The 22,838-nt window shown below is 40.8% G+C and overlaps 1 protein-coding gene across 1 annotated transcript in view; it reads right to left on the reverse strand.

Moving 5' to 3' along the window:
* The window catches only part of SMN (survival motor neuron), a 41,235-nt gene extending 19,792 nt beyond the window's left edge, over window positions 1–21,443 (reverse strand). The window contains 7 exon segments of the mRNA NM_001003226.2: window positions 698–808; window positions 2,620–2,709; window positions 4,923–5,078; window positions 5,236–5,436; window positions 6,825–6,944; window positions 8,876–8,947; window positions 21,376–21,443. Of these exon segments, the coding sequence (NP_001003226.1) occupies window positions 698–808; window positions 2,620–2,709; window positions 4,923–5,078; window positions 5,236–5,436; window positions 6,825–6,944; window positions 8,876–8,947; window positions 21,376–21,441 (816 nt within the window). The 5' untranslated portion in view covers window positions 21,442–21,443.
* Between the last annotated feature and the right edge of the window lie 1,395 nt (window positions 21,444–22,838).

The following is a 22,838-nucleotide window of genomic DNA, read 5'->3' on the forward strand; positions in this document are numbered from 1 at the left end:
TTTTAAGAGATTTTATTTATTCATGAGAGACACAGAGAGAGGCAGAGACACAGGCAGAGGGAGAAGCAGGCTCCATACAGGGAGCCTGATGTGGGACTCGATCCCGGGACCCCGGGGTCACGCCCTGAGCCGAAGGCAGGCGCTAAACAGCTGAGCCACCCAGGGATCCCCAGCTTATTGACTTTAAATTTAAAAAACTAAAAATTTCCTGCTAAATCATAATACAACATGTCTGCCACAGATTGATGTATAAAAGGACAAGTTTGGAGCTTCGGTCCCTAAAGTTCAGTTTGGGTTTTATCACCTCAGACCCTTCTCTATGCACAGAAACTCACACTCTTTGTCCTTCTTTCTCTATCTCCTACAATGTATTTTTATTTCAAATTGAAAGAGAAAGACTAATGAGATTGGAAAATAATTTAGAAAGAGTATCATTAAATTAGAAAATGTATAATCACAAAATAACAAAATGAAAAAATTTTAAATGCGCTACAATTACACTTAGCAGGTATAATACAAGAATAATGTAAGCCTTAAATAACTGTATAGTTTTAAACTCAGGGGTAGTTTTCAACGCTTAGGATTTGTCAAACTTAACAAACCATTTTTAGTCACAAAGTCAAAACAAACAAGCAAACAAAACAAAGTCACATAATCACAATGTGACTGTCAGAAAAGATGCTCAGTGATCACTTACCATATAGTAACCAGTATGATAGCCACTCATGTACCAAGAGATTAACATACTTCCCAAAGCATCAGCATCATCAAGAGAATCTGGACATATCGGAGGTGGTGGAGGAATTATCTGGAAATGGAGAAAGTCAATATTCTAAAGTCAATAAACAACTGAAGTCTGGACATCCATTTTACATAGAGAATGCTGGATTAGTGGTATCTTTTCCTACATTTCATGCCATTTCCTACTTAAAACTTAAAAAAAAAATCTGACATTTTGAAAAAGCTAACCAGTAACAACACAAAAGACCCAACAAAATTTAAATGAGTTAGAATCGGGACACCTGGGTGGCTCAGTGGTTGCGCATCTGCCTTTGGCTCAGGTTGTGATCCCCAGGTCCTGTGACTGAGTTCCATATCAGGCTCCCCATGGGGAACCTGCTTTTCCCTCTGCCTCTGCCTCTCTCATGAATAATAAAAATCTTTTTTTTTTTTTTTTCCAAAGAAAGAATAAGAGGGCAGCCAGGTTGGCTCAGCAGTTTAGCGCCACCTTCAGTCCAGGGTCTAATCCTGGAGACCCAGGATGGAGTCCCGCGTCAGGCTCCCTGCATGGAGCCTGCTTCTCCCTCTGCCTGTGTCTCTGCCTTACACACACACTCTCTCTCTCTGTGTCTTTCATCAATAAATAAATAAAATCTTAAAAAAAAAAAATCAAAAGACAACAGATCACATAAAATGTTTAGATACTTTCATTTTTCAATTATTATCGTTCCATTACGAAGCTATGGGTAAAAGACCAAGAATATTATACTTTTGTCCCCCCCAAGATTTTATTTCTCTCTCTCTCTCCAAATAAATAAAGAGCATATACATGCATGCGAGTGGGCATAGGGGCAGATGGAGAAGGAGAGAATCTCAAGGAGACTCTGTACTGAGCATGGAGCCCATGAAGGGGCTCAATCCCACGACCCTGAGATTGCGACTTGAACCAAAATCAAGAATCGGATGCCCAGCAGACTGAGCCATCCATGTGTCACAAATATACTTTTATGGTTTTACTCGAAAAATACCCATACAACATTTTTTTTTCCCCATACAACATTTTAAGTAAAGGTCCTGTGTTGCTCCCACTGGAACACAAAGCATCTTATATCTAGTCTATCACTATAACCAGAAGTCTACCATTAGATAGCCAAATAGTCTATGTGAAGTTAACATCCAAGCATATCTGGAAAGAGCAAACTATTAATCCTTTTTTTAAAAAAGATTTTATTTACTCATGAGCAACACACAGAGAGAGGCAGAGACAGGCAGAGGGAGAAGCAGGCTCCACAGTGGGAGCCTGACATGGGACTTGATCCCAGGATCACGATCTGAGCCAAAGGCAGATATTTAGCCACTGAGCCACTCAGCTGCCCGCTATTAATCCTTATTTATGGTGTAATTAAATCCTTTCAAATAGGAGTTACCTTCGTACAGAATGGGAAACAATTTCTGAGAGGAAGGAAGCAGGCAATATGGGCCTCAGAGTTGGGGCCAATAAGAGGACTGAGTCTGGGTAGCAGACGGGCATTAAAAACAAAAACCTGATGTTTTTTTTTTTTTTTTTTTTTATTTATTTATTTATTTATGATAGGCACACAGTGAGAGAGAGAGAGGCAGAGACACAGGCGGAGGGAGAAGCAGGCTCCATGCACCGGGAGCCCGATGTGGGATTCGATCCCGGGTCTCCAGGATCGCGCCCTGGGCCAAAGGCAGGCGCCAAACCGCTGCGCCACCCAGGGATCCCAAAACCTGATGTTTAGTTCAAATTTTTACCCATTAGAATGTGACCATAGGGATAGTCTAAAATGACATTTCCCAACAACCTATGTGCTGCTAAATCCCCAAGAATGTATGAAATATGAAAGCAAAATTTAATCTGAATCCTTTTGCACTTACTGGTGGTCCAGAAGGAAATGGAGGCAGCCAGCATGATAGGAAGTGTGGTGGTGGTGGAGGTGGTGGTGGGCCACTGAATTTTACACCAGGCTGTAAAGACAATTTCAAAGGAAGATTAATTTACCAATTTACACATGAAAGGGGGAAAAAGATTCAATACCACAGAGTCAAATAATCACCCAGAATAATATACATATCAAAAAAGATGAAATAGTTTCATATATCAAATAGTAAAGACTTACAAATCTAGATTTTCCTCATTTCCTTTCTATACTAAACATTCAGAAAGTAGTTCAAAATAAGAAAGATTCCTAATTACCTCATAAATCAGAGACAGCGGTATTTATTTACTTATTCATTTATTTATTTTAAAGATTTATTTATTTATTCATGAGAGAGACAGACTGAGAGAGAGAGAGGCAGAGACACAAGCAGAGAGAGAAGCAGGCTCCGTGTAGGAGGCCTGATGCAGGACCTGATCCCAGATCCCAGGATCACGACCTGAGCCAAAGGCAGCAGCCCAACCGCTGAGCCACCCAGGTGTACCCCCCAACCCCCGCCTTTTTTAAAAATAAGAGACAGTGGTATTTAGCAAGATATTTCAATCATAAAAGACTATAGCGGGATCCCTGGGTGGCGCAGCGGTTTGGCGCCTGCCTTTGGCCCAGGGCACAATCCTGGAGATCCGGGATCGAATCCCACGTCGGGCTCCCGGTACATGGAGCCTGCTTCTCCCTCTGCCTGTGTCTCTGCCTCTCTCTCTCTCTCTGTGACTATCATGAATAAATAAAAACGTAAAAAAAAAAAATAAATAAATAAATAGAAAAAAAAAAAAAAAGACTATAGCCCCTCACAATTTTGCTAATTAAGTTGTATAATCCTTTTTTTTTTTTTTAAGATTTAATTATTTGACACACAGAGAGAACACAAGCAGTGGGAGCTGCAGGCAGAAAGAGAGGGAGACATAGGCTCCATGCTGAGCAGGGAGCCTGATGTGGGGCTCGATCCCAGAACCCTGGAACTATGACCTGAGCCAAAGGCAGATACTTAACCAACTGAGCCAACCAGGCCCTAAACTGTATAATCTTTTTATGGATATCCTTTGAGTTACATATACTACTGTAAATCATATATTGTACAAAAATTAGTAAATCCCTCATTTAATAAGAAAGATCAGCCCTCTGAAACCAATGAAGTATGATATATAAACCAAGAAATTTAATCATTCTCGAAATTGTAATATAGTATAAATCTAATAAGAAATCTCTCACACACACAAAAAAAATTTCTCACAGAAAATCTTCAGAAAAAGCTTTAATAAGTTGTGATTTTTAATTTTATTTATTACTATTACTGTCTGAATACTATCACTGCCAGGAAGAAATCAATGCTTTATACAAAACAACTGTATAAACACACCTACTTGGGTTCTATGATATAACTTAAAAATCTTTTGTTACTTAAAACCAAAAGAACCATAAAGGAAAACAATATTTACACTTTCCTCTATAAAACAATCTGAGAGCACCTAAGGATTTAATCTATATATTAGGTGTAAATATTGTGTTTTCTTCCAATTTTAATACACTTACTGAAGTGATGTGGAGAACTAGAGTATAACACCTAGACGGTAAAACACCATAATAGTTTCTAACTTAAGTTCACAAATTTATTAGTCTAATACTCAATCCTCCATAAAAAAATAGTTGGGAGGGACACCTGGGTGGCTCAGCTGTTGAGCATCTGCCTTTGGCTCAGGCCATGATCCTGGGGTTTGGGGATGGAGTCCTGCATCAGGCTCCCCACAGGGAGCCTGCTTCATCCTCTGCCTGTATCTCTGCCACTCTCTGTGTCTCTCATAGAGTAAGAATAAATAAATAAAATCTTAAAAAAAAAAAAGTCAGGAAGGTCTTTCAGTATAAACTACTCTGAATTACTATCTCATTTCCTTTGTAAAGAATTTTCAAGTGTGTGGATGCCTGGGTGGCTCAGTGGTTGAGCATCCGCCTTTGGCTCAGGGCGTGACCCCAGAGTCCCAGGATCGAGTCCCACACTGGGCTCCCTGCATGGAGCCTGCTTCTCCCTCTGCCGGTGTCTCTGCCTTTCTGTGTGTTTCATGAATAAATAAATAAAATCTTAAAAAAAATTTTTTTTTCAAGTGTAGATTTAGAATACCTACAAAAAACTACAAAAGTTTCGTAGAAAAGCTAAAACTCATTTAATATAGTATTGTTTTTTTTTTTTTTTTTAAGTTCTAGAATTATTAACTATTTTCTGGGAAACCTTTTCTGGGTAGAAATTACCTTTCCTGGTCCCAGTCCCGATCCTGACATTGGGGGTGGTGGAGGGAGAAAAGAGTTCCATGGAGCAGCTTTTGACTTGATGTTATTTGGTTTATTTCCAGGAGACCTGGAGGAGTTCTCACTTTCATCTGTTGAAATTTGACTTTCATTTTCATTCTTTAAAAAGAAAAAAATAGACGTATTCTTGTTATAAAGGTATCATTAAAAAAAATTAATGCTCAGTAGATCAAACTAACAACTAATTGTTTAATTTCTCATGCCCTCTTGGCTTCTAAGAATTCTTTTTTTTTTTTTTTTTCTTCTGTATCCTTACCTCCTGAGTATCCTGTTCTACATTATTTGCTACTTCACAGGCTGGGGAAAGTAGATCAGACACATTTTGCTCCTCCCTATTTCCATATCCAGTATAAACCACAACGCAGGTTTCTCTCTTAAAATCAATTGAAGCAATGGTAGCTGGGTAAATGCACCCGTCTTCTGACCAAACAGCAGAACATTTGTCACCAACTTTCCACTAAAAAAGAAACCAAAGATATATACATGTACATATCTCTTTTAAAGAGGATAAACTGCAATCTTGTTTAGGTAGGGTATAGCAGGTTGTGGAGGGGACAGTCTCTGGCTAACTGATCTGGAAGGCAGAATGACATAATCGAAAAGGCTTGGGAGAAAAAAACAAATCAAAAAAAAAAAAAAAAAAGAAAAAAACAAATCTAAATTTCCCATATAAATATAATTGTTTACATACTCATGCCACATATTTGCCATAAATACAAATTCTGCAATTTTTATAATCATGGATAAGTTTCTTAATCTCTTTAGGTCTCATTTTCATCTGTTAAGTAATTATAATAAAATCTACCTCATATATATTTGCTGTGAAGAAAAGAAAGGGGAGAAAGTGTCTAAAGTGTACTACACTCTGGTTCAGCACATAGCGAGAGCTTATCAAAGTTACCTTTCTTCCCCCTTAGTAATGATAAAACTAAAGGAACAGATGAGACATCAAAATATTTAGCTTTCAGGTCCAGTGTTTTATTTTTATTTTTTTAATATTTATTTATTTATTTATTTATTTATTTATTTATTATTTATTTATTTATTTATTGAGAGAGAGAGAGAGAGAGAGAGAGAGAGAGAGGGAGAGGCAGGCTCCATGCAGGGAGCCCAAGGTGGGACTCGATCCCAGGTCTCCAGGGTCACACCCTGGGCTGCAGGCGGCGCTAAACCGCTAAACCGCTGCGCCACCAGGGCTGCCCAGGTCTAGTGTTTTATTTTTTAATTTTTTTAATTAATTAATTTATGATAGGCACACAGTGAGAGAGAGAGAGGCAGAGACACAGGCAGAGGGAGAAGCAGGCTCCATGCACCAGGAGCCCGACGTGGGATTTGATCCCGGGTCTCCAGGATGGTGCCCTGGGCCAAAGGCAGGCGCTAAACCGCTAAACCGCTGTGCCACCCAGGGATCCCGGTCTAGTGTTTTAAATAACAAAAGATTCTCCCCGATTTTTGGTTCCTGAATATTAGTTTAATGGTTTTTGACGGAAAAAAGAAAAAAAAAAAAAAAGCATGGCCATCTATCAGTTTAAGCAGAACACTGCCAAGTCAGTTTCAGGCCCGAGTTTCAGGCTACTCCTCCCAAATAGCACTGGGTTCCTCAACCCCACCCCTCACAGAAAGTAAATACGATCTTCAATGTATCATTCCCACTTACTTCATTATATTCTTATTAACATGCATGTTTCTAAACTATAGAAAGTTTAATAGCTATCTTAGAAATGCTATGATTACATGTCAATGGAAGACATCATACTAATCATTTAAGTTAAAGAGATTTTCACTATTATTAAAAACAGTAACAAGAAATTCTTTGAAGTTCAAACTCAATGTTTTAAAAATAACCTGCTTCAGGGCTGTGGTAGCATTCTTTTTTTGGCTTTTATTCTTCTTAGCAGGCTTTCTTTTAGGTGTGCTTTTTGGTTTATCTGAAGCTTCAGAAATGTCACCATTCTTTAGCGCATGCTATGAAAACATGAATAGAAAGGTACATGTTAAAGGGTAAGACACGAAAGAAGTGTAACAATATAATCCGGTCACTGCAAGCTGATCTCAAGGCCCCATCAATTCAGACAGCCTCTATTTCCTCTTTTCATCTTCCCACATGCTACAGAAACTATTCTGGAGGGAATCATATATCCGATCAGCAGCCCTAAGGACCCTTTTAATCAAGTCCTCACTCTCAACCTTTTTGTAATATTATATTCTGTTGATTGTCTTGAAATTCATGACATTTTGGATGATATAGCAATGCAGAACTTCAAAACTTTATTACCTCTGTGATTGAGTCTTAAACTTGGGCATTCCCCAAAACAACTGTCCATCCTTCTTTATTTGCTTATGATCATCTATTCCTATCAACTATTATAACTTCTATATAAGCAGACTGTTTTTTAAAATTTAATTTATTTACTCATGAGAGACACAGAGAGAGAGAGAGAGAGAGGTAGAGACACAGGCAGAGAGAAGCAGGCTCCATGCACCGGGAGCCCGACGTGGGAATCGATCCTAGGTCTCCAGGATCGCGCCCTAGGCCAAAGGCAGGCGCCAAACCGCTGCGCCACCCAGGGATCCCAACAATCATTTTTTTAACATGGGACTTGGGACATGGGACTTGGGACTAGATCCTGGGTCTCCAGGACCACACCCTGGGCTGAAGGTGGCGCTAAACCGCTGAGCCACCCTGGCTGCCCTATAAGCAGACTTCTAAAACTATTATCCAGCAGTCATTTCTTCTTTATTAATCCAACATCTCCAAATACCAATTTCATATCTTTACATTTACTTTAAACTTAACACAATTAAAAGTAAACTATCGGGGTGCCTGGGTGGCTTAATTGGTTAAGTATCTGACTCTTGATTTCAGCTCTGGGCATGATCTCAGGGTTGTGAGATAGAGTTCCACATCAGGCTCTGTCCTCAGCATGGATAGAGTCTGCTTGGGATTCTTTCTCTCCTTCCCCTTTTCCTTCCCTCTGCTCGTTTGCTCTCTTTCTGAAAAAGTAAATCTTTAAAAATAAATAAAAATTAACTATCTTTTCCTCTACTCAGACTACTTCCCTCTGCAATATTGTCAATTCCATCCAATGCTGAAACCCACTTTAATCTGCATTTTACAGAACCTTGTATTAGCATGCTTCTACTCTAAGGGTATATAGAAAAGCATTACTGACAAATCTGAATTCCACTTCAAGGATAACATACAGGTTTGATCTTTACCTCATGAGGGAAAGAAGTGGACTTTCTACTTGGTGCTCTCTATGAGATTATGCTCTTTTCTTGGACTATTGATGGTCCATGCATCATGCTCAAAAAACTAAATACCTCGCATGGTAGGAAAGGGATGACGCTGGTCAACTGTGTAAATGTCTTTTTTGAGCCACAACAACAGAACTCATCCCCTAAAAGAATTGTATATTCCTACCATGAGGAACACTTGACTTCATAATGAACTCACAGGATTTGGGGAGGATTAATTTAAGTAAAGCACTTAGAATGGTGCATAATATGTTGTAAACATTCTACAAGTGCTAATTATAAGACTATTGGTATTATTATTATTTCAATGAAGGCTTGTTAAATGAAAATTATAACTCAGGCTTCCCTTCCACTAATCTGAGTTAGAGGACTTCTATAGTTTGATACAATGCAAACACATTAAAAGTAATTAATGTTTAAAATTCTACTTCAGTTGCCTTTGTGAAAGGGATGACATCCAGAGAGCCTACCAACTTCTGAAGGAAGATGATCAGCTAAGTTAACTAACCAATGATATCTACTGGTCTTCAAAATTACAACTGAATAATATGTACTTTGACATCTAAGTATGTTATCAGTTAATTTTTTTCCCAAATGATTAACATGAGGAAATAAGGAAAAGAATAAATATTTCATACCTTAAATGAAGCCACAGCTTTATCATAAGCTTTTATCAATGCTGTATCATCCCAAATGTCAGAATCATCACTCTGGGAAGGGTAAAGAACAAAAATAATTAGTGTTTAAAAGAATTTCATCAAAAAATGTACATTAGATAGCATCAAGAGCCATCTTACCCCACACATAATGAAATTACGCTACAAACAGGTATTTTAAATCCTAAATAAAACTACAAGAAGCCTACCTACTTAGAAAGTATGTGACATTATCCTCAAAGCTAGACCTATGTCAATGTTCTAAGATATATACTGAAAAATGAATGCTCCACAATTTAATGAGTAAGTCGATCTGACCAAGGGTCCATGTTTCAATCTTTTCTAAGAGCTGATAAAGGGTTTTGTTTGGCAGTGTGGGAAAATATCTGGCTATTCACTTGACTTTATACAGACTATAGTAATGTAATTCTGACCACAGAGTCTGTGGTCTAAAGAATATTCTTTTCCCCTTCATTTACACTATGTCTAGATCATTCAAAGAATTCCCAAAATGTTCAGGGGGTTGCAAATTATCAATAGTGATCAATCAATTTTCATTTTCTAAAAAAATTTATTTATTTATTCATGAGAGACAGAGAGAGGCAGAGACACAGGCAGAGGGAGAAGCAGGCTCCATGCAGGAAGCCTGATGTGGGACTCGATCCCGGGGCTCCAGGATTACACCCTGGGCCCAAGGCAGGCGCGAAATCACTGAGCCACCCAGGGATCCCCCTCAATTTTCATTTTAAACAGGAGTGGTATTAAGTAATCTGGAAAACACTCAGGTATCAGTAATTCCTATTTTTACTTAAATTTAATTCAATTTAAGAAGTACTATTTTTGAATATCCATTATCTCCTAAGCACTGATTGCTGAGAAATATATGAAATCATCCTTTTTTTTTTTTTTTTAAGATTTTATTCATTTATTCATGAGAGACACAGAGAGAGAGGCAGAGACACAGGCAGAGGGAGAAGCAGGCTCCATGCAGGGAGCCCAATGTGGGACTTGATCCCAGGTCTCCAGGATCACGCCCTGAGCCAAAGGCAGATAGATGCTCAACAACTGAGCCACCCAGGGATCCCATCCTACCTGTTCTCAAGAGAGATGGTCTAAATAGGAATTTAAAACAGTGTCACAAAAAAAAGAAAAAAAGTCACATAAAACAAAAAGAAAATATAAAACATATGATGCAATACTATGATGTGAAGTACAACAATAAACGTCTGAATTAAAAGAAACGAATTTTCTCTGTTTCAAGATACCAACTTAGCAAGGTCCTGAACTCATCTGCCAACACACCAAAAAAAAAATTTTTTTTTTCAACACACCAAAATTTACAGCTACATATGGAACAAATTCCTCTAAGGAGAAAACAATAAAAAGAAATACACCTAAAAACTAGTTAAGCAATTCCCATTAGGCAAATATGGAAAACAAACAAACAGGGATCCCTGGGTGGCGCAGCGGTTTGGCGCCTGCCTTTGGCCCAGGGCGCGATCCTGGAGACCCGGGATCGAATCCCACGTCAGGCTCCCGGTGCATGGAGCCTGCTTCTCCCTCTGCCTGTGTCTCTGCCTCTCTCTCTCTCTCTGTGACTATCCTAAATAAATAAATAAAATATTAAAAAAAAAAAAAAAAAAGAAAACAAACAAACCCTACATTGAAGTGGTAAAAGAAACGGAGACACAGCCTTGCCATAAACCCCTCCCTGGTGCAGGGACCCATAATAGAGAAGAAACTCAAAACCCAGGGCTTCTCCCTGAAGGGCAAAGAGTTTGAAGCCCAAACTGAGCACCTCAACTTTTAAGACCTGCACCTGAGAGATGAGCCCCCAAAACATCTAGCTTTAAAATCTCGGGGAGGGTGGTGGGCTGCCTGGGTGGTTCAGCTATTAAACGTCTGGCTCTGATATCAATTCAGGTCATGATCTCAGGGTTGTGAGATCAAGTCCCAAGTTGGGCTCTGGGATCAGCAGAGATTCTCTCCCTCTCCTTCCATTTCCCCCTCCCCTCCTCACCATGCACATGCTCTAATTAAAACGAAACAAAATGGGGATTCATGGAGTGCCTGGGAGACTCAGTTGGTTAAGTATCCAACTCTTGATCTCAGTTCAGGTCTTGATCTAAGGGTTGTAAGTTTAAGTCCCGCATTAAAAAACAATAAAGCACTCAGGTATCAGTTATTCCTATTTTTACTTTAATTCAATTTAAAAAGATATATTTTTGAACATCCATTATCTCCTAAGCATTCATTGCTGAGAGAGATATTTTTATTGGGGCACCTGGGTGGCTCAGATCATGATCTCAGGATCTAGCTCTGCACTCAGTAGGGGGGCCTGCTTGTGGATTCTCTCTCCCTCCTTCAATGGTTAAGGGGATAAATTCTGTTAGGTGTGTGCTTTTAAACCACAATTAAAACAATGTATTTTGATCTGTGAGGCTACAAGTCCAACTAGAATCAGGTTTATTCTATATAACAGCTTAAAATAAGTTTAGATACATAATGTTGGTAATGAGAAGATAAGTTACAAAACACCTGTAGTACCTAGGATTTGGTACAATGTTAATCAAGGAGTTCTAAAGAAGTCTGTAATAAAATTCATTTAGCTGTAAAACTAGTTTAGTGACTTTGCTGATAATATCCATTATATTAAGAAAAATAGGTTCCATGTACAACTGTTAATCTCACTTAAAAAAAAAAAAAAGATTTTTATTTATTCATGAGAGACACAGAGAGAGGCAGAGACACAGGCAGAGGGAGAAGCAGGCTCCCTGCAGGAAGCCCAATGCAGAACGCAATCCCAGGGCCCCAGGATCACAACCTGAGCCAACAGTAGACACTGAACCACTGAGCTACCCAGGTGTCCCTAATCTCACTTTTTGATATAAGTCTTTAAAGAAAATCATTAAATCATGGAATGCCTGGGTGGCTCAGCAGTTGCACATTTGTCTTCAGCTCAGGTCATGATCCTGGGGTACTGGGATTGAGTCCTGTATTGGGCTCCTTGCATGTAGCCTGGTTCTCCCTCTGCCTGTCTGTCTCTATCTCTGTGTCTCTCACGAATAAATAAGTAAATAAAACCTTTTAAAAAATCATTAAATCTTTGTGTAGATAAGAAAAGTAATCACAGAGGTAACTGATTTGTCCAAGGTTACACTTGGAGAGGGGAGATGTTCCTTTGAGATTTGGTGAAGGGCAAGAAAGCAAACAGAAATTAAGGATAATGAAGATATTTTAAAAAATCACATAATTAGAAGACATACCAATTTCCCTGCAGCTGCAAAATGTAGTTCTGATAAAGAAAATTCCACTGTATCAAAAGAAGGCTTTTTTTTTTTTTTTTTAAAGTGAGCTCCATCCAATGTGGGCCTTGAACTCACTCAAGACCCTGAGATCGGGATCCCTGGGTGGCGCAGTGGTTTAGCACGTGCCTTTGGCCCAGGGCGCGATCCTGGAGACCCGGGATCGAATCCCACGTCGGGCTCCCAGTGCATGGAGCCTGCTTCTCCCTCTGCCTATGTCTCTGCCTCTCTCTCTCTCTCACTGTGTGCCTATCATAAATAAATAAAATAAAATAAAAAATTAAAAAAAAAAAAAAAAAGACCCTGAGATCAAGACCTGAGCTGAGATCAAGAGTCAGACACTTAAATAATTGAGCCACTCAGGCACCCCAGGAGAGGGCATTCTTAAAAGTGAAACACAAACAACTCAAAATCTTCACATCACAACGGTTATTGTCAGATCAGGGAAAACAGGATATTTCAAAATGAAAAGAAAAGTCACTGCAGTTTTATACAAAGCTGTTATAACAAAAAATATTTTAGCTGATAAAACTTCCCAAATAACAATTACAAAAAGAAAACAGAGGCAGCCCAGGTGGCTCAGCGGTTTGGTGCTGCCTTTGGCCCAGGGTGTGATACTGGAGTCCCAGGATCAAGTCCCACTTCGGGGTCCCTGCATGGAGCCTGCTTCTCCCTCTACCTGTGTCTCTGCCTCTCTCTCCCTGTGTCTCTCATGAATAAATAAATAAAATCTTAAAAAAAAAAAATCAAGAAAGAAATGGAAGAAAAAATAACATTGCCTACAAGGTACCCAAAGAATACATTTGGCTGCAAATTTAAGAGGTACTGAAGAAAAAACAAAAAAACAACAACAAAAAAAGAGGTACTGAAGAAAAGACATAAAAGAAAGAAGAAACAAGTGAAATGATAAATATGGATGACTAGCAAAGAATATTTAATGTGTATATAAATGGGGGTCCCAGAAGTATAAGAGCTTAAAAAACAAAAAACTCTAAAAAGATTTTTCAGAGCCTCATAACAAAAAAGATCAAGTCACTTACAAAATAAAGAAAATCAGTTATTATTAGACTTTCTCATAAAAATGTATGGGAAAAAATAGGAGTTGAAGATTTTGTGATGTACCCTACCTGTCCTTTGAGTACCAAGACTAATTTACAATGTGCAGAAACACTATACTCACTAGTGTTTGCAGAAGAATCTACTGAATATAAGCTTTATTTATTATTTTTTTTAAAGATTTTATTTATTTATGACAGACATAGAGAGAGAGAGATGCAGAGACACAGGCAGAGGGAGAGGCAGGCTCCATGCCAGGAGCCCAACACGGGACTCGATCCTGGGGCTCCAGGATCATGCCCCGGGCCAAAGGCAGGTGCCAAACTGCTGAGCCACCCAGGGATCCCCTGAATATAAGCTTTAATCAACGAAGATATGAATAGAGAAATCTTGGGTTTAAAAAGAAAAAATCCAGGGGGAATCCCTGGGCGGCGCAGCGGTTTGGCGCCTGCCTTCGGCCCAGGGTGTGATCCTGGAGTCCTGGGATCAAGTCCCATGTCGGGCTCCCTGCATGGAACCTGCTTCTCCCTCTGCCTGTGTCTCTGCCTCTCTCTCTGAATAAATAAATAAAATCTTTTAAAAAAATTAAAAAGAGAAAATCCAATGCTGGTTAGCAACAAATACATTTAATTGCAGTTCTAAGAGAAAAGTAAAGTATACTTGACCCTTGAACAATGAAGGGTAGAGGGTAAGGGGCGCTGACTCCTCCCTAAACCCTCCCCTCATTCAAAAATCTGTGTAGAAAAAATTTTTAAGTGGGCTCTATACCCAACATGGGGTCGAAATCATGACCCAAAATCAAGAGTCACATGCTCTATTGACTAAGCCAACCAAGCACCCCTCTGTGTTTAACTTTTGACCTCCCAAAACCTTAACCACTAATAGCCTACTGTTGACTGAAAGCCTTAAGAGATAACATAAACATCCCATTAACACACATTTGGTATAAGTATTATACATTGTATTCTTACAATAAAGAAAATGTTAAAATCCTAAGGAAAATACATTTATAGTACTGTACTATATTTATGGCAAAAAAATTCACATATAGGTGGACATGCACAGCTCAAACCAGTGTTGTTCAAGAGTGAACATCTATTAAATTAATGAGCTGATTGTAAAACTCATATGGAAATACAAAGGACTAAGAATAGTCAAAACAATTTTGAAAAAACAAAGTAAATCTGGAGAACTTACGTTATCTGACTTTCTAGAGGAATTTCTTTCCTAGAAAGATGATGTTAAGAGACTGAAAAACCACACCACACATTGGGAGAAAATATTTGCAAATTACCTAATTGGTAAAGGTTTTGTATCTAGCTAGCATATTTGAAGAACCTGCAAATATTGACAAAAACAATCTAATTTTAAAATGCCAAAAAACAGACAAAAGGGGAAGCCTGGGTGGCTCAGTGGTTAAGTGACTTCAGTTCAGGTCATGATCTCAGGGTTCTGAGATTGAGCCCCCTTAGGCTCCGTGCTCAGTGGGGAGTGTGCTTCACTTTGCTCATGCTCTTATATAAATAGTAAGAGATAAAAAAATAACAAAAGATCTCAGTACTTTGTCAAAGAAGATAGTATATGCATAGTAAATAAGCACATAAAATGGTGATCAATATCACCAGTCATTAGGGAAATAATAGCAAAATTCCTGACACAGGGGTGCCTAGCTTGCTCAGTCCATGGAGCTTGCAACTCTTGATATCCGAGTTGTGAGGTGACCCTCACGTTGGGTATAGAGATTACTTAAAAAACAAAAACAAAAAACCCCACAAAACTTAAAAACAATAAAATCCTGAGATGGCAGTAACATCTGTTAGAATGTCTAAAATTAAAAAAAAAAATAGAATGTCTAAAATTAATGAGAATAACCATTCCAAATATTAACAAAGATGTGGAAAAACTGGAAACATCACACATTGCTAGTCAAAATGTAAAATGGTACAACCACTTTGAAGAGGGGCTTGGCATCCCCCTACCCCCTTAAGGTTTAATTGGATTTATTTAATGGGTAGCATCCTATTTAACAAAGAGAAGGGTACTCCTAGGCAGCTTTTTTTAAAAGTGGGACACATCCAACACGGTGTTTGAACTCATGACCCTGATATCAAGAGTTACACGCTCTAACTGGTCAGCCAGGTGTACCCCCCAAGGCAGCTTCTTACTAGAGTTAAAATACAACTACTCCATGAGTAGATTTCCAAGAGAAATGAAAGCCTATGTCCATACAAAGTCTATTCCACTAATACAGCAGCTCTATTAGTAACAGTCCCCAAATGAAAACAATCCAAATGTCCTCAAACAAGTGAATAAACAAATCATAGTATATTAATGCAATGGGATACTATAGTAGTAAAAAGAAATGAACTACTATGTACAATTATTACTGTTTCAAGCTACTGAGTTTTGGGTGATGTGTTACACAGTAGCCAGAACAGGCCATGACACTGCCTTTACATTTCTGTTGCTTGGTCAGCACTAGTGGCCTCAGTTTCTCAAGTTCTGCCATCTTCTACAATTCTCAATAGCTGACACTTCTGCTGTGAGGTCTTCAGTAATCAGCAAATCCTGCTTCCAATATCTTTAACCCTTTATCTTCTTGCTTTAAAATCTAGCTTTCCCCAAAGATGCCTCTTTCTCTGCAGACATCTCAATGAAATATTTTCTCAATATCCCTCAAATCATTGTACCACAGATGGGAAAGCAACCTTCCTTGCTCCTCACATCCACTTTCAGAATTTTCTCTATCCTTCCTTCTTGAACAGTTTTCAAAATCCTGTTACCAGACTCCACTGTCTACTAATCTTCATGCAATCATCTACAGCTATCTGAGCCATCTTTCCTCATTCCCTGAGATTTATATGCCAGTACGCTCTCCAATGTTATTCCTATCATTCCTGATTATTTAAAAACCCATGGAGATGATCCCTGCAATACCCTATCACTGCAGGTCTTTAAACTCCTCCCTACCAATGATCTTGCACATCACTCAATCGCAGCTACTAACTTCTACGGTCCTTACTTACTGTAATCAATAACTACAACCCTTCCAAAAACTCAGTTTAAAGAATTCTACTCTCCTGGGCAGAAAACACGAACAGGTATTTCTTGGAAGACACAGAGAGCCAAAACACACATGAAAAATTGCTCAACATCACTCACCAATAGGCAAATGCAAATCAAAACCCCAACGATGTATCACCTCACATTCATAATGGCTAAATGAAAACCACAAGAAGCAAGGTTTGGTGAAGATGTGGAGAAAAAGAAATCCCCATGCACTGCTGGTGGGAATGCAAACTGGACCAGCCACCATGGAAAACAGCATGGAGATTTCTCAAAAAAGTTAAAAATAGAGCTCTTTCCCTCTCCCCAACCCCATGCCTCTGACAAAAAGAACTATCCTATGATCCAATAATTGCACTAGGTATTTACCCAAAGAATACAAAAAGACTAACTTGAAAGGATATATGCACCCCTACGTTTATTTTAAAAATCATTTTACTGGGGTGCCTGGGTGGCTCAGTCAGTTAAGCATCTGCCTCGGCTCAGGTCGTGATGTCAGGGTCCTGGGATGGAGCCCCACATTGTAGGGCTCCCTGCTCAGTGGGGAGTCTGCTTGTCCCTCTGCCCATTCCTCTGCTTGTGTGTGCATGTGCTCTTAAAGTCTAAAAAAAAGTCATTTTACTTCATCATAGGTGCACTCTTTAATCCCCATTACCACCCACCTCCCCTCTCATAACCATCAGTTTGTTCTCTATGGTAAGAGCCTTTCTGGGAGGGGAACTCTCTTACGCTGTTGGCAGGAATGCAAGTATAGCCACCCTGGAAAACAGTGTAGAGGTTCCTTGAGAATACCCTATAACCCAGCAACTGCACTACTGGGTATTTATCCCAAAGATACAGATGTAGTGAAATGATGGGAAACCTGCACCCCAATGTTCACAGCAGCAATGTCCACAACAGTCAAATTGTGGAAGGAGCCACGATATCCTTCGACAGATGAATGGATAAAGAAGACATGGTCTATATATACAATGCATTATTACTCAGCCATTAGAAACGACCAATACCTTTCATTTATATCCATGTGGATGGAACTAGAGGATATTATGCTGAATGAAATAAGTTAATTGGAGAAAGACAATTATCAAATGATTTTAGTCTTATGTGGAATATAAGAAATAACGAAAGGGACCATAAGGGAAGGGGGCGGAGAACTGAGTGGTGAAAAATTAGAGAGGAAGACAAACTATCAGAGATTTCTGACTCTGGAAAATGAAGGGTTGCAGAAGGGGAGGGGAGCTGGGGGATGGGTTAACTGGGTAACAGGTGTTAAGGAGAGCACATAATGTGATAAGCACTGGGTGTTATACTATATGTTGGCAAATTGAATTTAAATTAAAAAATGGGACGCCTGGGTGGCTCAGTGGTTGAGTGTCTGTCTTCTGCTCAGGGCATGATCCCAGGGTCACAGGACTGAGTCCCACATTGGGCTCCCCGCATGGAGCCTGCTTCTCCCTTTGCCTGTGTCTCTGCCTCTCCCTCTCATTCTGTGTCTCTCAGGAATAAATAAAATCCTAAGTAAATAAATAAGAGCCTTTCTTTTTTTTTTTTTAATAAATATTTATTTATTTTATGATAGAGAGAGAGAGAGAGAGAGAGAGGCGCAGAGACACAGGAGGAGGGAGAAGCAGGCTCCATGCCGGGAGCCCGACGTGGGACTTGATCCCAGGTCTCCAGGATCATGCCCTGGGCCAAAGGCAGGCGCTAAACCGCTGAGCCACCCAGGGATCCCCAATAAGAGCCTTTCTTGATTTGTCTCTTGTTTCCTCTGTTTTGTCTTCTTCTTTTTTTAAAGTAAAAGGAGCTAGGTGTGGAACCCAATGTGGGGCTTAAACTCACAACTCTGAGATAGAGAACTGAGCTGAGATCAAGAGTCTGAAACACCCAGGTCCTCATTCGTTTTCTTAAATTCCATGTAAGAGTGAAATCATGGTATCTGTCTTTCTCTGACCAATTCACTTAGTATTATACTCTCTACACCTACCCTTGTTGCAATGGTAAGACTTCTTTCATTTTTATAGCTGAATAATACTCTGTTGTATATATAGCACATCTTTTTTTTAGTATATGTGCTGCCACAGTGAGCACAATACCACATTTTCTTTATCCATTCATCAGTAGACATCTGGGCTGCTTCCATAATGTGGCTACTGTAAATAATGCTGCAATAAACATAGAAGTGAAACACTGACGAAATAAATTCAAGATAACACAAAGAAATGGAAAAACATTTCATTTCATGCTTATGGGTTGGAAGAACAAATACCGTTAAAATGTCTTTACTACCCAAAGTAATCTACAGATCTAATGTAATCCCTACCAAAATACTAACAGAAAAAAAAAAAAATATCAACAGCATTTTTCACAGAACGAGAACAAACAACCCCAAAATTGTATGGTACTACAAGAGACCTTGAATAGCCAGAGCAATCTTGGAAAAGAAAAAAAAAAAAACAAAAAACTGGAGGTATCCCAATTCCAGATTTCAAGTTATGAAACAGAGTGGTAATAATTAAGACAGCATAAACTCACAATTGTGTGGTCAATTAACCCTTGACCAAGGAGAAATGAATATACAATGAAAAAAAGACAATCTCAAGATGCCTGGGTGGCTCAGCAGTTGGGCCTCTGCCTTTGGCTTAGGGAGTGACCCTGGGGTCCTGGGATCGAGTCCCACATTGGGCTCCCAGCAGGGAGCCTGCTTCTCCCTCTGCCTCTCTCTCTGGGTCTGTCATGAATAAATAAATAAAATCTTTAAAAAAGAAAAAAATTGGGCAGCCCAGGTGGCTCAGTGGTTGAGCGCCTGCCTTCGGCCCAGGGCATGACCCCAGGGTCCTGGGATCGAGTCCCACGTCAGGCTCCCCGTATGGAGCCTGCTTTTCCCTCTGCCTCTCTCGCTCTGTGTGTGTCTCTCATGGATAAACAAATAAAATCTTAGAGAAAAAAATTAACTAGGGATACCTGGGTGGCTCAGTGGTTGAGCGCCTGCCTTCGGCCCAGGGCGTGACCCCGGGGTCCTGGGATCGAGTCCCATGTTGGGTTCCCTGCATGGAGCCTGCTTCTCCCTCTGCCTGCGTCTGTGCCTCTCTTTCTCTGTGTTTTTCATGAATAAATAAATAAAATCTTTTTAAAAATTAGCTAAAAACTAAAAAAAGAATGGGTGGAAGACATGAACAGTCATTTCTCCAAAGACAGATGAGGGATATGCAAATCAAAACCATAATTTGTACTGTGTGTGGCTAGCTCAGTGGGTAGAGTATGTGACCCTGGATCTTGGAGTCAAGAGTTTGACCCCCACATTGGGCATAGAGTTTACTTAAAAAACAAAACCATACATACAATGAGGTATCACCTCACCTGTCATTATCAGCTAAAATAAGAAACAGATGTGGGTTAGCATGTGCAGAAAATGGAACACCTTTGTACTGCTGGTGGGAATGCAAATTGGTGCAGCCACTATGGAAAACAGAACGCAGGTTCCTCAAAAAATTAAACAGAACTACCTTATGATCTGGGAATCACACTACTGGGTATTTACCCACCAAAATACAAAAACTCTTAAGTCACGGGAATACACGCACTCCTATGTTTATAGGTGCACGTATTAAAATAGCAGTATTTACGCTAGCCACACGGGAAGCGGCTCAAGTGTCCACTGATGGATGAACGGATAAAGAAAATGTGGCACGTATACACAGTGGAACATTATTTAGCCATAAAAAAGAATGAAGTATCAGGAACGGGGGCACCAAGCTGCTCAGTCAGTAGAAAATGCAATTCTTGATCTTAGGGTAAGGAGTTCAAGCCCCATGTTGGGCATGGAGCCTACTGAAAAGAAAACAAAGAACAGAGGAGAAAAAGGGACAAACCAACAAATAGACTCTTAACTATTGGGAACACACGACGGTTACCAGAGGGGAGAGGAGTTGGGGGATGGTGAAATAGGGGAAGAGGATGGACAGTAAGCTTACTGTGATGAGCCCTGAGTAAGGCAGAGACGTGCTGAACCCCTATGTTGTACAGCTGAAACTAATACAACACTCCATGTTAAGGACACTGGAATCAAAATAAAAAACTTAAAAAAAAAAATCCTCCTCTTTAACCATCCATCACCTTATAGCCTCTGCAACTTACGTCTTCTAGCAGCCGCATGATGTCAATCACTTCACTTCACTGGGACAAAACACTGATCCTCCAGCTTTTTAAACTCTTACTCTATCCTAAGGTCCTCACTCCGTCTCTTAGCTTAAATTCCAGGGTCGATTCTTCTTTTTTCTAGTTATTTTATTTTATTTTTAATTTATTTTATTTTAAAGATTTTATTTATTCACGAGAGGCAGAGAGAGAGAGAGACAGAGGCGGAGGGAGAAGCAGGCTCCGTGCAGGGAGCCCGACGCGGGACTCGATCCCGGGACCCCGGGAAACTTCCCGTCCTTACCGGATCTTTCCCACGGGCCCACGAAATGCTGAAACAGGCTTCTATCCTCTTACGAACAAGAAACTTAATTAGGAACCGCGTTTATTTCGCTCCCCCTCCGTCTATTGGCCAGTTCCTCTACCTTCAGGCTACAACTCGAAGTATTTACAGACGTTGCCCCAACTTTGTCCTCTCCCAATCCGAATCCACTCCAATCAGATTTTACCCAAGGTCGATCTTCCCCCTTAGAAACCCTTCTCCACCTGCCGTCTTCCCTGGCACACCTCAGTAAAAAGCAATTTCATCTTTTCAGCGCTTCAAGACAACCCCGGAGTTATCCCTAACCCTCCTCTCCATCATTTCAACGGCCTGCCTCACCGCGGCCGGCCCACGCACACTACACGCTCCCCGGTCAGGGAGAAGGGACACAAGGAGGTGGGGAGTCGGCTCGTGGCTACCAGGGAGCCCAAGGGGCACGAGGGGGCAGCTCGGGGCTAATGCTCCCAAACGTGTACAGGTGCAGCAACCGAGAAGGCCGCCGCGGCTGCCCCACCGCCGGGCCCGCGCGGGGGTGGGCGGGGACCACCGGGAGCCCGCTCGGGGCTCCCGGCCGAAGGCGGAGCCGTCGGAGGCCTCACCTGGCCAGTGCCGCGCCGGAACAGCACCGAGTCCTCGGGCTCCGGCAGCCCGCCGCCTCCGCCCATCGCCATGGCGCGGACACCGCCGGGTGCGCGGCGTGGGCTGCGTCTCCCTCGCAGTGACAACTTCCGGCGCTCGGGCCTCTGGGAGCGGAAGCGGAGGACGGTGGCCTGGGGGAGCCACGCGGCGTCCGCGTCCTCGTCCGCCTCCGCCCAGGTAGGAGCGCTCCCGCCGCTCCGCTCGGGCGCGTTGCTGTCCCGCCCCCTTTCAATTGCTTGATTTCACCGTTTCCTATGTTGGTAGAGTGATGCGAACAGGGTGTTTCTGTTTTAAACAAATTTCCAAAGAAAATAGTGTCCAGGCCCCCCCCCCGCCCCGGGGCTCAGCGGGTGAGCACCTGCCTTCCACGCAGGTCGTGACCCCAGGTCCTGGGATCCAGTTCAGCGTTGGGCTCCCTGCAGGGAGCCTGCTCCTCCCTCCGCTGGGCCTCTGCCTCTCTCTCTCTCTCTCTCTCTCTCTCTCTGCGGCTCCCATGAATGAATGAATGAATGAATGTTTTTGTAAAGGAAAATAGTGTCCATTGCGGATAAATTAGGAAATATGGGTAAGAAATACAGAAGTTGGTTCACAGGTAACCTATAGCTACCATTTTTTTAAAAAAGCACTTTATAAAGTTTTATGTTAATTTTTGCAACCCCATAAAGGAAGGATTACTATTCCCATTTTAATGATAAAGGAAATTTACTGTGGTGCAGGTGTAACATAGACTACTACTCAGCAATTAGGGCAAAAAGGAATGAGAGGCCCCGGGCTGGCTCCATGGGTAGAGCGTGCAAGGCTGGATCTCGGGCCTCTGAGTTAGAGCCCCACCTTAGGTGGTAGACATTACTTTAATTTTTTTTATTTTTATATATTTTTAAGTAATGAACTATTGATGTCCAAAAAGAGAGAGAGGAGGGAACAGGCACAGAGCATCTACACAGCTGCCCGGATTTGAAATAGACTTCATGTCTTTATCCACTTCTTAACCCTAACATTTATGCTAATATCCGTTCTCCCAAGTCTTCTCCAGTAAATATTTAAAATTTAAAAAGGGGTCAGGAATCCCTGGGTGGCTCAGCGGTTTGGAGTCTGCCTTTGGCCCAGGGTGTGATCCTGGAGTCCCAGGATCGAGTCCCGCATGGGGCTCCCTGTGTGGAGCTTGCTTGTGTCTCTGTCTCTCTCTCTGTCTTTCATGAATCAATAAAATCTTTTTTTTTTTTTTTTAAAAGGGATCAAAATAAACAAACGGAACTGCAACGAGCTTTGCGCAATGAAGGAAACCAACAAAAGGAAAAGAAAACCTACCGAAAGGGCCTAGACGTTCTCACGTGATTTATCTGATGAGGGGTTAACATCCAAAATCTATAAAGAACTCCTACAACTCAATGTTAAAAAAAAATCACAAGCAAAAAAACCCAGA

This window comes from Canis lupus, chromosome 2 (genome assembly GCF_011100685.1).
Source record: "Canis lupus familiaris isolate Mischka breed German Shepherd chromosome 2, alternate assembly UU_Cfam_GSD_1.0, whole genome shotgun sequence".
NCBI classification, from domain to species: domain Eukaryota; kingdom Metazoa; phylum Chordata; class Mammalia; order Carnivora; family Canidae; genus Canis; species Canis lupus.